Consider the following 15,507-nt stretch of genomic DNA (forward strand, 5'->3'; position numbering starts at 1 on the left):
AAACGACGATTACATGTTTACACTAAACGTGTTTAACAACTAAACGTCATGAAACAGATACTTCGTAAATTTTGCTAAATGCGTTTAGTATTTTTGATACATTGTGTGACATGTCATACCTTTTCAGGGGTTTCCAATGTGCGTTAATCATCTACGCCACATTAAGACTGTATACTTGGGGTTTTATGTCGTACTTAACATTTTTTGAGTCATCTGACGACGAGGTCGAACACACCAAACATGGCACCCCGCCCAGTCACATTATACTGACACCAGGCCAACCAGTCGTGTTTCCTTGCTCTAACTTCTTAGTGCTCAAAGCGAAGCGAGGTAGCAACAATGACCATTTTCCAAGTCCTAACCTGATTTGACTTCGGGCCGTTCGCCCTATCCATTAGGCCAAGGAAGCGATCTTGTACTTCGTACCTGAAATATGGACAATGTCTATTTTGACAAAATTACAGATTTGTCACTGTTAAACATCGTACACATGAATCTTATCGCATAAGATGTGCTAAATCTCTGTAACAGGTCTCACAGACATGTTCTAGCCTGTAACAATGTCTTTATTCTAGCTTTATACTGTATATCTTTCAATGGGAAATGGCGATGACATTTTTTTCTTCAGTCAGTATAGATTAACCACGGGCCATATGACATGCGACAATGGATAATCGCCTCTGGAGTGTGAGATACTCGCCTTTCATCTATCAGGTACAGCATCCTCCTTAATCACACATTTGCTGCAGCCTACGTTCGCTTTACATCACTGCCACAACAAGCAAATTTTATACGGAAATAATGAACAACGGAAAACTGTTCAACTGAGTTTCACGGTGATGAGGTAGGAAATGATGTCAAAAAACACAAAGAGTCTGTCTCATCCTTTGCTATTACACATTTCTGTTAGCAATATATAAACCTTATACACTAGCATTCTCTATCTAATTCACAATTATCACAATTCTAGCCAACACCTGATGGACGCTGAATAAGTAGTTCCAGAAGAGGTCCCAGTGGCGAGGCTAAGCTTAGACAAACCCATACGTGCGTCCACCAGGCTCCAGAGGTCGATCTTGTCTAGTGTTGACGGTGATGTAAAGCGAGAGCTTTTTAGCAGTATGGGGGTACATTACTGCCATTTGAGACGATGTCTGAACTCTGCTGACAAGCATGTGCCGAAAACTAAGTCGTTACACAAAACACCTATCTTTGGATAGGCAGAGAAATGGAATCGCAATCTTCAAGGGGAAGTCCCATAGCCAACAACTGTGGATCGAAGGGAAGTAGGTCTATACTCGCCAAAACCGCCTTAAAAGTGAACCACTTGAAGAGACAATTTCTAAATCCCTCCACTCTGAGTTTTCACGGGGTCATAGTGACAATTATTGAGCTGTTTGAGCAGTTTAAGATAGGTTGAAGCACTAGCATTATCTTGTGGATTTCTGTACGTCACACGTGGGAGGGCTCGTTGTTACCTTGCCGATGACTTGCTTGACGATGACTTGCCGAGTGCACACCGGTTTCCTCCACCTCATAACGCTGGCCGCCATCTCATAAGTGGGAAATGTTGGCTTGAGCGTGGCGTTAAACAACAATGATATTGATAAATAAATACGTAAATAAATATCTTACAATTCAAAGTTATGATTCAATCAACATAAAAACATTTTCTTAACCATTACTACTATTATCTGTTTTATAGGATTTAATATTGGGACAGCATTTGATAATTACCGCAGTAAGCAGCGAAACACTGCACTAAAATACCTTTATACGAGTATTCCTTTATTCCCAAGGTTGAAAGCGAGTGAAATCCTTCTTTTTCCCCATGTTTGATAATAGCCATATTGATACAGGCATAAATGCAATGAAGTGGAATTGTAGCACTGGAATGTTAACCTTTGTTTCCACCCCGTGATCGACGCTGTTGATCAAAACATTGTTACTCAAGAAAACGATAGACTTTTAGTTGGAAGTTGAAGTACTTGAGGTGCACAAGGAAGGACTCGGGCCGATTCACCGCTTTTTCAGGTCCTTCGAAATAGAGCATCGCTTCAACCACTTAGTAAGGCTAAGTTTTCGTTGCGTTTGTACAACGGTTCCACCGCGAGTATTCGCTTGACACAGACCTCAAAGAGACTAGTCAGGTGGGACTAAGGAACACATTACTTCAACATGTCAGTCACTCACCCCAGCCACCGACCCCAAGATTGTGACCTAAAAGTCTGTCATTAACCCTTTAACCCGGTTTGCTCGGATCGTTAACCCATAAAGCACAATATTTTTCATAAATGTAACGCGATATTAAGTTCTTGTAACTAATAAATTCGCACGAGAAATGGTAATTTGCATGCTACTGACAAATACTGAGTTACAATTTTAAGTTTTTAATGCAAGAGAAAAAAAAACGAAAAAAAAAAAACACACACACACACATAAACAGTGGCGCAAGAAATTTAAAGAAGAAAAAAGAAAAGTAAAACATGTGAATCACTTTATAACGGACATCTTCTACCCTGTCAGACTGTTTCGTATCAGTCAGTAACAGCACTATACACCTGAGAAAATATACGCGAAATACCTGTATAGTGGTATAGTATGGGTTAAATAACATTTCTGTAGGTGTATTTGATCGCATTTCAAACTACACGACAAATGCAGAGAGGCGTCATGTGGCGGAACGGGCTTGAGATGAAAGAGGGGACGGAGGCCAACAGTCAATTATTCTCATACCAAGCGAAGTGTGTCCAGTTATTGCAAATATATACCGCCCTCAAGGGATGTTGACTTACAATGTTTACGTAAGAGACCTTGCCGCGAGTTTATTGAAAAACTGTACAGTCGGTCTACACTTGAGACGTATACAGTTCCGGACACACATGTAAAATTACAAGAATGTCGATGTTTTTGTTCTCATTGGTAATTTAGCTCTTAATTATACGCCACGCGGGACTTTAGAGAGCGGCTGTTTAGCAGGTGAAGTCTTTGTTGCTCAGGCTATGAAAAGAACACACTATATGTATACGCGAGAAAGAAACGCTGTAGACTGAAAGTACACAAGGCTATTTGGTACAATGCTGGTTGAAGTATCGCAGCTGATGGGGTGGCGGTAGGTAAATACATATACACGCTATATGTTGACGTTCCGTATGTTGTGCACCCGCAACACGCTGACCAGTCGCCATTGTTGTCACAGTAAAACTAAACAGACATGTGGTGTATTGTTTCTATGAATTACATGCTTGTTGGAAATATTTGTTGTAGTGATTGATTTCGTGATTGTTGGGCATGCTCTAACATTTGTACATTGGCTAGTTTTCTGAAATTTATTGTCTAGGTACTTGTGTGTTAGTAAATAATTCGGGCACCTAAAAGTAATTCACACGACTGTGCCCTTTATAAACGCCTCTTATATGTACCAGGCACCTGTCGGCACAAATTGCTACATTTATTGTGTAATATTAAATTCCTTGCAACAAGTTAGTACCCGGTGCTAAGTGAGATCCCATGTACTAAGTGGAATTCACAGAGACGGGCAAAACTCTGATGAGACCACATAAACAAGACCTACATCTATAATATAGATGCGATGGAATCCTTGCACAAGACTACACATTTTAGACGTGGCAAAGGACACCGTTACAGGTGTAATACGTACCTGTACCTAGTAATGTTCTTTTGGCCAGTTATTACAGGTAAGTGTTACAATAGCATCTGGTAAACACACTGTAAGAAAACTGCATCTTTTTACCACATGAATTTTCTACACGGTTTTACCAATTCTGCCGCTTTTGTTGGGGATTTTTTTCAATTTTTTTTTAGTTTTCCTTAAGTTTAAATGAAAATATAACATGTCTATAATGAGAAACTATTTCTTTTTCACTTTTTTTCAAAGTTTTTTGCGCTCCTGACAATGCTGGGAGAGAGTTTCTTGTGGTGTACATGGAAAATGCGGCCGACACTTTCTCCACTGAATTGGAACTTTACGTCACGACGTCGCATCAAAGCGACGTCAGAGTCAACGTGACGTCACCTCAACGAGGCGTGAACGGAGTTGATGAGCAGTTTGTTGTACGGTCTGGTTATGTTCATCGATTGTTCATTTCGTACCATCTTCGCCTGATAGGATCAGCAAAATCTGGAAACGCTCTTTTAGTGCGGTCGGACGAAGAAGTGGTTGTTTATACGGTGAACAAAGAAATATATACAAATGACGCGTACCTGGCTTTACCTACGGACGTTTTGGAGCATCAGTATTTCACCGTGTCGTACTATCCAGCAACGTACAAGACTCAGTTTGCTGTAGCAGCTACGGACGATTGCATCGTTTCGGTAACTCTTCCAAATCCTCAAACATTCCTTGAGGTCGTTTTTGAAGGAACGAGCTACTATAACGGAGACACATTTGACGTAAGCCTGTCCAAGTTCGAATCTTTCCAAATCCAAAGTGACGGAGATTTAACGGGAACATCCATTTCGGCTGACAAACCGATTGCGGTTTTTAGTGGGAATCAGCGTCCCCGTGTAAACGGCTACAGTACAGACCATCTCGCTGAGCAGCTCCCTCCAGTGTCAACGTGGGGCAAAATGTTTGCTGTCGTTCCAACGCCGAACCGTACCGTTGGCGACTTCGTGAAGTGTGTAGCCAGTGAGGATCAGACGTCACTTACTGTTTCCGGCTATGGAACGTATTCAATAGGAGAAGCCGGTCAAAGTATCCAACTGTCCGTAAGTTCTGAAGACTTCGTCAGCATTCATGCCGACAAACCAATCCTTGTTGTCCAGATCGTCAAGAGTCAAGAGACCGCGAAATCTGAAGAGAAAGCCGATCCTGCTATGTCAGTGATCTACCCAGTAGAACAGTTCTCGGCGGACTGCACCATATCAACGCCAGAGTACTCCCAAAATGGCGCGTACACAAACTCTTTACTGATCGTCGTGAAGGATTCCCAGACTCAGGGGTTAAGACTGGATCACGCGCCACTGGGTGATTCGGTGGTGTGGACGCCATTTGTGGGACTGAACTACTCTGGCGCCCAGATTTCCATATCCCATGGCAGCCACACGCTTTACCATATCATCCCGACCGTGACGTTTGGTGGGATTCTGTACGGATACGCCCAGTATGAAGCTTTCTCCCTCCCGCTAGGCGTGAGACTGGCGCCTGTTAATTTGGTAAGGCTTGCTACCAAAAATAAAAGACTACAGCAACGAGATCAGAACCGGAGCTGCGACTACTGTGTGAAGCCTCACGAATGGTCACACGTAACTGGTGGATAAGATCTCTTGTCAATTTACTTCAGTTAAAGTTTATTCTCACTGCTCATATAAATGCTTCAATAGTAACAAATTGCACGCCCCTCTCAGCAGAATTAGGTAAAGATGTTACACGGGAATGTTAATTGCAATATGTTAGACTTCGCAGATCTACATTTGTTCAATTTATTTATTTATTTATTTGATTGGTTTTTTACGCCTTACTCAAGAATATTTCACTTATACGACGGCGCCTAGCATTATGGTGGGAGGAATCCGGGCAAAGCCCGGGGGAAACACAGTTTCCGCAGGTTGCTGCAGACCTTCAAACGTACGGCCGGAGGAAGCCAGCATGAGCTGGACTTGGACTCATAGCGACCGCATTGATGAGAGTCTCCTGGGTCATTACGTTGCGCTAGCGCGCTAACCCACTGAGCCAATGAGGCCCCAGCATTTGTTCAAAATGTTGTAGTGTTATCACATTTAAAGTGCAAACACGACAGACCTATTTTCCTTAATATTTTTGTTACCTTTATTCAGTTTTAGGCTACATTCTAACGTGGTACATTGTGCATGTAGTATAGGATGAATCAATGATCAACCAGTCAGAGCCTAACTCTAATTTTGAGCGCTGAGAGAGCTTCAGTGTAATCATACCAAGTTAACCAATAGCGTGTTGGTAGGACTAGACCTTTAACGTAAGCCCTAGAATTGTGCTATGATCAACATCTCTTAATTCAATCTATGAATCTATGAACAGACATTCAAACAGACAGGCCTTAACCCGTGACTAGGAGCTATATACTCATCTTGTTGATTTACCGTCTTGCGTTTTCACCTTGTTCACGATATGGCTGAAATATTGCCGCTGTGGCGTTAAGCCATAATTATTCATTCATTCATTCTCATCTTGTTGAACGCCAGGTTGGATATGTGAACAGTTACAATCAAAGCGCAACTCAGATGAACATTTTTATATTTAGTTTTTATAACTTTATTATAAATTATTATAAAAAGAATATAAATTATATTTTTAGTGCTTTGGTGGTTTGTATTATACGTCGTTTTGGGGAATTGACCTTGCATTATTGACCTGGAATGTCGTTTATATTGGTTGAAGGCTGGTATACGAATCTCTGGTTTGACGCATAGTCACAGCCAATGAGGACGTTCCAGATTAATAATAGCAAGGATATTCCCAAAAATACGCATAACACATACTACCAAAAAACTAAGAAAGAATATAAAGTAAATAGCTTTTCGTAATGATATACGTATCTTACTGCATCACCATTTTGTTGTTACAATGTAGAGACATCTGTTTTGTATCACTACCATTATTGGTTGCGCATAAAGATCCAAAATCTCATTTATCTGCATCCCTTTTCATATACATGTACCATATCAAAACCTACAGAACAGAGTACAGCACAAGTACCACCTGTACAAGTGTGCACCATTTTTGAAAACTGTTTAACGTCAACATAAAACTTTCATATTTGATCTCAGATGTGGAATATAGCGACAGATATACAGGTGAGCCCCTTTTCATTTTAGTATCCATCGGACCAGAAGTTGGTAAACCAGTTTGCTGCGTAAATAAATTTCGCATATTTGCTAAATTCTCTAAATATATTTGTTGTCCACCATTTCAGCCTTGTATTGTCAGTTTCTCTTTGAGCGGAGACGGGTTTGATAACGATTGCGATGGACGGATAGATGAGGAGATATGTGATGACGGCAACAAAGGTGCAGTATATGTATATATGTGCATGTACACTTCCCAGACTTCCATCTGTCCACTTTAACAGTATAAAATCTCAACGGTGCCAGTAATCCCAGAGTACTGACGACTGTGAATATAGTGGATAAATGCTCTCTAAGTTCTCGTCATAAACAAAATGTCTGACGAATAAAATTCATATAAAGGGGTGTTTTTTGCATATATTTATATATTTTATCAACGGGCAATAGCTTAATTCCCGAAGTCATACATGTATGTACAAGTCTCCTCTGAACTCGTATTTTCACGAATGTCAGATATTATGACACACAAAGTGATAAAACTGCACAACCCAAAACACAACTTACCTGGGGCCCTCGTGGCCGAGGTGAATAGCTTGACAGCGCGGCGCCATGACCCAGAAGCCTCTCACCAGTTTGGTCGTTGTGAGTTCTAGTCCAGCTCGAACCAGCTTCTTCTCCGGTCGTACGTGGGAAGGTCTCCCAGCATCCTGCAGATGGTCGTGGGTTTCGCCCAGACTCTACCCGGTTTCCTCTCGGCACAATGCTGGCCGCGATCATATAAGTGAAACATTCGTGAGTACAGCGTAAAACACGTATCAGATAAATAAATAAACATTTTACCGATAGATTATTTATTTCTTGATTCCCAGATGACGACGAAGACGGGCAAATCGACGAAGATTGTGCGAGTCCATCTGTTTATAACATAGGTAAGTGAACAAATTTATATGCACACACATGTTTATTTGTTTGGTTTTTTGTTGATTATTGCTTAATTCCATATAAAGAGTTTTATCCTTTCATGATTGAGGTGAGTTTTTGGTTGGTGGAAACCAAGTGTGCCCGTGGAAATCCACTTTCCGTGGACAAGTTACTGGCAAACATTCACACGTGTTTACATGGGTTTACACGTCATATTGGTGAAATACAAGTGAAATACGTTTGACTGTACAAACGGCCACAAGAGCGTTGTAATCCTGGGGGACAAGTCTATACATAAGTGTAAAGTGGCCAGTAGGATTTAATACAATATAATATTTTATTCGTTCATTTGATTCATTGTACCAGATAACCTGTATATCATTCCGATTTTTTTTGTATTGTTCGTGCTCATTAACTGAGGAGTGTCCGTAAATAACTAAATAAAGAATTAAGAAGTACATTTTTACCTTTCCACTGATATAGGTTACAAGCGAAATGTTTTCAGTACCGATATGGTAGTAGACCTACCACTGAAGCTTTTAACAAGGACCTCTCTTTTCTTGTCGAGGCGTTTTTATCTTGCAAGTAAGGCAAGCTTGTATAATTGATCGCACAGTTGTAACATGTGATTATTGGTGAAATGCTTTGAACAGCTTCCACATGATTTAGCGGTTATGATTTAGTCTGCCGAGCACATGGCGTTGGCCGTACAGTTACTGTTTTGCGACGAGTACCGATAAAAGGGAGATAATGCTCATCGCTATGACTGAGATCAAGAGTTATGACCCTTATATCCCCGTGTTCATAATGTCTTCGGTGTAGGCCTATGAGCGTCAGTGCTAATGTCCTTAAATTCCTTATTTTACAGAACAGTTACTGTGTAATTTATAGAGGTCATTTACAGTTTTAATAATTTTATGTCAAGGGCTTACCTATTTGCTGTCTACTCTGCCCTTCCCTTGTTTCAGATTGTTTTCAATAAAAATATTTTTCAATAGTTTAAGAAAAAAACAATAATACGTGAAATATAACAGTTTTGAATTTAAAATGGCTAGGCACAGATTTAAAAAGCATAAATTCCTTATTTTACAGAGCAATGACTGTGTATTTTATAGTGATCATTTACAATTTTAATCATTTTATGTCAAGGAATTGGCCGCCTATTTGGCTGTATATTGTGTGCCCTTTCCTTGTTTCAGATTTTCTGCAATAACTTAAAAGGTTAACTTAGTCGTTAAAAGGTTAATCCGAACATTTTGGTGCACTATTACCACTAAATCTTAAATGGTTATGAGTCTTTTTCGCCCTTTTCAAGGTACTGTTTCTGAGACAGCGGGTATCGCTAACACAACAGCAAACCCAACCACAGCCACCAGCGGTATAGTATCACTCACTAACGAGTACAATGGTTCAACAGTTGACCATACAAGGGAGACGGAATTACATTCACCGGTAACCGAAATATTCACTTCGGAAGCAGCAGAGGGGAATGTCACTTTTGGACGATATGGTGATAACCATACGATTATACAGACTGAGCATCCGGTAAAGTTTCGTGAAAAGGAAAATTCATTTTAAAGTTCCATTTTTAATATGATTATGCAGGTTATCCATTACCTGCTCCATGTATATATGCATTAAATTATATTGAAATCAACATTTATGTATGGTGGTCTCCGTGGCTGAGGGAATTAGCATGCCAGCGCGGCACAATGAGCCTTCCGGAGCCTTCCGGCAATGCGGTCGCTGTAAGTTAAAGTCCAGTCCATGCTGGCTTCCTCTTCAGCCATACGTTGGAAAGTCTATCAGAAACCTGAGGATGGTCGTGGATTTCCCCCGCACCCTGCCCGGTTTCCTCCCACCATAATGTGCTGGCGACCGTCGTGTAAGAAAAATATTCTTGAGAATAAATAAATAAGCAAACACATATGTACGGGGACCCTCGCTGGCGGTGTTGAAGCATAGCTCTCTACACATCCCGTCGCTTGCTTGGGTGCAGCTTGGAGTTTGTCAACTACCTGAAAAAGGCGGTTTGTAAGGGTGTATGCGTGTACATATACAGCCTTGGGTTTGTACGTACCTGGTAGTACTTTTTCAGTCATATCACTACAATTTGTAAGTTATATGACGACGAGGAGTCATTAGAGCGAGTTCATGGCGCCAAAGTGCTGCCACCACTGAAGTGTCATGCCGCACCAGACATGACACTCCACCCAATCACATTATACTTACGGCGGGCCAGCTAGTCGTGTTTCCTTGCTGTAACCTCTCAGAGCTGAGTGCTAAACAAGGCAGTAAGAAGTACCATTTTTAAAATCTTTGGTATGACCTATTTACTCATAGAAACTCACGGATTTTGGTTTCAAACATCCTAGCTAACTGGGGCCTCCATGTCCGAGGTGGTTAGCACGCCAGCGCGGCACAATGACCCAGGGCCTCTCACCAATGCCGTCGCTGTGAGTTCAAGTCCAGCTGATGTTGGCATCCTCTCCGGCCGTACGTGGGAAGGTCTGTCAGCAACCTGCGGATGGTCCTGGGGTTCCCCTAGGTTCTGCCCGGTTTCCTCCCACCTTAATGCTGGTCGCTGTCGTATAAGTGAAATATTCTTGAACACCAGATAAATAAATAAAATGATCAATACGAGCAAACTGGAGAAAAATGCGTGGTTATTTTGCAGATTCTACCCAGCTGCCCAAAGGGCTGGTTTTCCTGTGGCTCGCCTCCAGCCCATTGCCTCGAGAACGCTTTCCTGTGTGACTGTCACGAGGACTGTCCCGGGGGGTGGGATGAGACCCTCAAGGCGGGATGCACACACTCAGACGTAGAGATGTGCCAGCGTGATTCAGGTGAGAATAATTTGTTGACCCTGGGGCTTACGTATATACATGTGTTCCAGTTATCAGTAAACGATTGTATCAAAGGAAACATTGTAAGCACGGTCACGCTAATATAAATTGTTGTTTTACGAGCGGAATCTCAATGATGGAGGAGAGTATAAAAACGAAAATTAAAATTTTGTCATCTAATTCGACTATCACATTATTATTTCCTGTTAAAGACACATGTACACAATGAGAAAGCCTTGAAAAACTGGAAAATCATCAAAATCTCAAGATCGGAGAAAATTTAAATGGCGGACTTTTGAATTTCATTTTTATTCCACATTTTGATTTTTTTAATGTCCCCTCGCCCGTAAAACACAAAGTACAGTTGATGTCGCCTAATTTCCTGTAGATCAACACCAGCTTTATAAGGGAACACAATATATAATTACAATTATAACATTATTATTTATTTATTTATTTGATTGGTGTTTTAAGCCGTACTCAAGAATATTTCACTTATACGACAGCGCTCAGCATTATGGTGGGAGTAAACCGGGCAGAGTCCGGTGAAAATCCACGACCACCCACAGGTTGTTGCCAGACCTTCCCAAGTATGGCCGGAGAGGAAGCTAGCATGAGCTGGACGAACTCACAGCGACTGCATTGGTGAGAGGCTGCTGTGTCATTACGCTGCGCTAGCGCGCTAACCAACTGTGCCACGGAGGGCCCATTAACATAATTCTGCCTTACTTCAAAGCAGGCTGAGTAATTTAAAGCGCTGCCATTTTCAGCGAAGATTAACAATCTGCATGTCAAGATGTCAACAATCACGAAATAAACGTCAAAAGTTCGTTCAGCGACGACAGCAGTTCACAACTGAACGTTCATCTCAACATTTGGCGTCATACCATGTGCCCTTTCTTTTTTTGGGAGTTTCAAGAGAAAATATCATCGTTTTGGTCGAAATAAAGGACTGTGCTTTATTTTTTGGTCCGTCGACGGTTGCCTATTTCACTTAGTATTTTCATATTTGTCTATATTTTGGGGGACATAAAAGGACACATATAGGCTAATGAAATTTCATGGTAACCGCTTACTGACAATTGAACTTCCGATCACTGTGGTGAATACATACAAATCCAATTCGTCCACAGGTAGCAGATCTCCCCAGGCTGATACTCTCAACGTGATTGCTGGTGTTATCGTTCTAGCGGTGTTTGAAGCAGCTGGGCTGCATATTGGGCAATACACCATTCCAGTGGACTGCTAGATAGCAGACTGAATATCCTGAAGTATCCTGAAGGAAACTTGTTACATGTTTTCGAAACAAAATAAAAATTTAATTACAGTAAAAAAGAAAACGTGAATTGCCCTCCTTATCTTGACGGACAAATATTGGGTACTTTCACCAACACGCAAGAGACGTGAACGCTTTATATAATAGGGAATTTCCAGTTCGAACTCTTCTACCGTACAAGTTAAAACAAGTCCTAATGTATGTGTGATCTGTCAAAAATGTTTGGCAGCTATTGCAGGGTCACATTTACAATAACATGCTCGTCTGAAAAATTTTTCCAAGAACGTAATTTACAGTAGGCAACGATGGAGAGAATTGATGAGTTGAACGTTTGTGGATATGAGAAGTTTCTGCAGGCAAGATTATCGATGTGCCTCTAGGGAAAACAGCGAGACAAGCGATGGATAATTTAATGTTTACAAAGGTTGCCTAACATTTTTCACAAGTTATATGACTGTCTTTACTGTCAATGATGAAAGATTTCGAAGTCGAAACTCCCCTATTACCCGTTGGCATTCGTGAGACACAATCTTTTGGATTCACGACCAATGCACTACAAACAATTCCTTGTACAAGCTAGGGCCGGGATTGAACCCGCACCTCGTGTGTCCTGAAGATTTAGTTTGATGTTGATTATTAGACTGATGTTTTACTCATGAATAAGGCTCACGAATATTTCACTGATTCGACGACGGTCAGCATTATGGTGGGAGGAAACCGGGCAGAGCAAAGGGAACATCCATGCACGATCATCCGCAGATTTCCCTAAGTAATTCAAGTATCAGCACCTGAAGTATCAACACTTGGATGTTGTTTTTACACCATATATATATTTATTATTTGTTTGGTGTTTTATGCCGTACTCAAGAATATTTCATTTATACGACTCCGATCAGCGTTGGACAGAAATTGGACAGAACCCTAGGAAACCCCACGGCCATTCGCAGGTTACCATATATTCATTTATATATTTGAGTGGTTTTTTACGCCGCACTCAAGAATATTTCATTTCACTGGAAGGGACCGGGTAGAGCCCGGAAAACTCACGACCATCCGCAGGTTTCTGCAGACCTTCCCACTTACGGCCAGGCACGAAGCTAGCATGAGCTGAACTTGAGCTCATAGCAACCACATTGGTGGGAGGCTCCTGGGTCACTGCGCCGTACTGGCGTGCTACCCCCTCGATTACGGATGGCCCCACCATATGTATAAAAATCTTTCATTTATAACTTACAATATACGGCGGTGTTCCGGTTTATGCTTGGGGAAACTTCATATATTCGCTGAAAATGACCAGACGTTGTGGACCGGATTCACGAAGGTCTGTTAACTTCACAAATGCATACTTATAACTCTACACGTACTTACGTGCCCACAGCTCTAAAAGTGCTTTCTGAATCAGTTCTTTCAGGCGCACTTCCAATCAACGTCATAAACCATGTGCTGGTAACTTACCTCGTAATGCGACATGCATTTATGACATCGTTTACAAAAAAACGTCATAAGGAGTTCTGCGAAAGTGGCTCGACAAATACATACTATAACAACATTTAAGGCAATGATTTGACTGACCACTAAACGTCAGCAAAAGGCTTTTATTCACCTGACTGCAAAGCAGACAAAACAACATTCTTCAAAATCATCTTCTTGTGTTACATGTACATTCAATACTGGAAAACTAAAAGCCGAGAAATTTACTGGCTGTAACAACAAAGACCATACCTGAGGGACAATGTTGGCCAAGCTAAGACAAGGTAAATAAATATATAATCACCGGTTGTCTTCTCTTGGGATCAGTTTTAGTAAGGCGGTGAGTTAAAATTGACTGGAAGCAACTAGTATGAAAGAGAAGCCAATTTCCCGCAAAACAGAGTCTGTGGTATTTCCTTGACTGCGAAATCCCAAAGAACTAAAGACCTCCACCATATTGACACACTTCCCACATCCATGCTTGACTGATATTTCTTAACGAAAACTTAAAACAAAGCCTATAACTACGAATAATATCTCATACCCCGTACACGTGTATATGTATATATGACAACGTAAGTGACAATGGCTCATTATTGTACTTTATGTATATATAGATATATAACATTAGCACTCTCCAAGTCCTACATAATTTTCTTGCGCGTGCGTACAAGTTGTGCCCATTTAATTTTCCATTACACATGGTAGTACTTCTTTTTGCCTGAGAAGTGTGACACGTTTTGTTTTTAAATGGCTGAATTTTAAAAATATTTCACTAGAGCGGTGGTCCGGTGAATGGACAAACGAAAACTCTTGGCGAGTCTAGCTTAGCTCAATGTACTTATACACTGTAACAACATAGTACACACTGCAGCGGAACCCGCATTGTCTCTAACCAAGTAATAGCCCTTATTTAAGAAGAGGGATGGAAACAGACCTAAACGGCCACAGACATTTTTATTACGTCCTTCGTAACTATAACTCTTTTATTCTGGGATTCTTACGGGGCCATGGGATGTGCTATGATAGAGACACCGGAAATACTATATCGCGTCACCCGTACCGCACGTACATATAGTTAAAAGGCAACACAGCGTTCGGTTGACGTAACCTGCGTCCTCATTTTACAGAAATAAGCAGTACTTGATAATTCAAAACTAAAACTAGATCACATGGAGGCGTTTTGATTAGGTCAATGTGCGCGATTTTGCTTACCTTTAACTACGGTACGTCGATTGTGCAACGTCATAAAAATAACAAGTAATGCTTTTAAAACATCTAGTGGGATATTTTACCGATGTATATACACATATATATATATATATATATATATATATATATATATATATATATATTTGGGGGTACTGTTGTCTTTTCCTTCAAAACCATTAAGGTCATTGATGGTTTATCGCAATGCATTGTTGGCAAAAGCCGGGTTCATACTGCGTCGCTACCGCATCTGATATCACCTGTCGGAGAAAGATTCTACAACTTAACACCTTCCTGACAATTGCACGCTAATATCACCAATGGCGGAACACATCAGATAACATGTGGAAGGTCAACACCGAACACCCTCCAGATTTAGTTATTCTTCCCAGAATGCATTGGTGCAAATCAGAAGTGACACAATTTTAGGTTAGGGCTGTTGGTTGCGGTTTAGTTGTCTTCGGGAACATCTCATCGGGCGGCCAGGCCCAATACAAATTGACTCACTCTTCAAATAATCGGCACACTCATAAACGTATAATATCGACTCTTGTTATAGTTCCAGTCTTATAATATGGCTCATAGTTACAATGTCTTAAGTTCCTTATCCATACTTAATTATTAGACAACAAATATTTGTGTGCTGTAGCGGTAATGCTTAAGAATATTAGTAAAACATAACCTTCGCAAATATTTAAAAACTAAGAGAGACAACTCATTATTTAAGTAATATTGCCATTTTCAACAGTCAATATTACCCATTTCTACTTTCACATCTTTGGTCATAAGATTATCACTTTCCGGTAGTGAACAACATCGTAAGCACACAATATCACAACATTCTAAACTATTTACACTGGTTTTCCTCCACAATACAGGCCCTGTATGAGTGATACTAGAGTGTATTCTGTTATTGCCGCAAACAAAGTTTGTTAGACACATATTCTATTAATTCATGAACGATTAAATTAACTATTAAATTTGAAGACTGTATTGTCT

At 40.7% G+C, this 15,507-nt stretch overlaps 1 protein-coding gene across 1 annotated transcript; it reads left to right on the forward strand.

Annotated features, from left to right (window-relative positions):
* The first annotated feature begins 3,673 nt into the window (after positions 1-3,673).
* On the forward strand, positions 3,674-11,802 carry LOC135479813 (IgGFc-binding protein-like). Its single transcript, XM_064759718.1, has 7 exons — positions 3,674-3,698; positions 3,899-5,178; positions 6,915-7,008; positions 7,656-7,715; positions 9,023-9,159; positions 10,385-10,553; positions 11,687-11,802. The coding sequence occupies exons 1-7, from the start codon at positions 3,674-3,676 to the stop codon at positions 11,800-11,802; spliced, it is 1,881 nt and encodes a 626-aa protein (XP_064615788.1).
* The last annotated feature ends 3,705 nt before the right edge of the window (positions 11,803-15,507 follow it).

This window comes from Liolophura sinensis, chromosome 12, assembly GCF_032854445.1.
Source record: "Liolophura sinensis isolate JHLJ2023 chromosome 12, CUHK_Ljap_v2, whole genome shotgun sequence".
NCBI classification, from domain to species: Eukaryota; Metazoa; Mollusca; class Polyplacophora; order Chitonida; family Chitonidae; genus Liolophura; species Liolophura sinensis.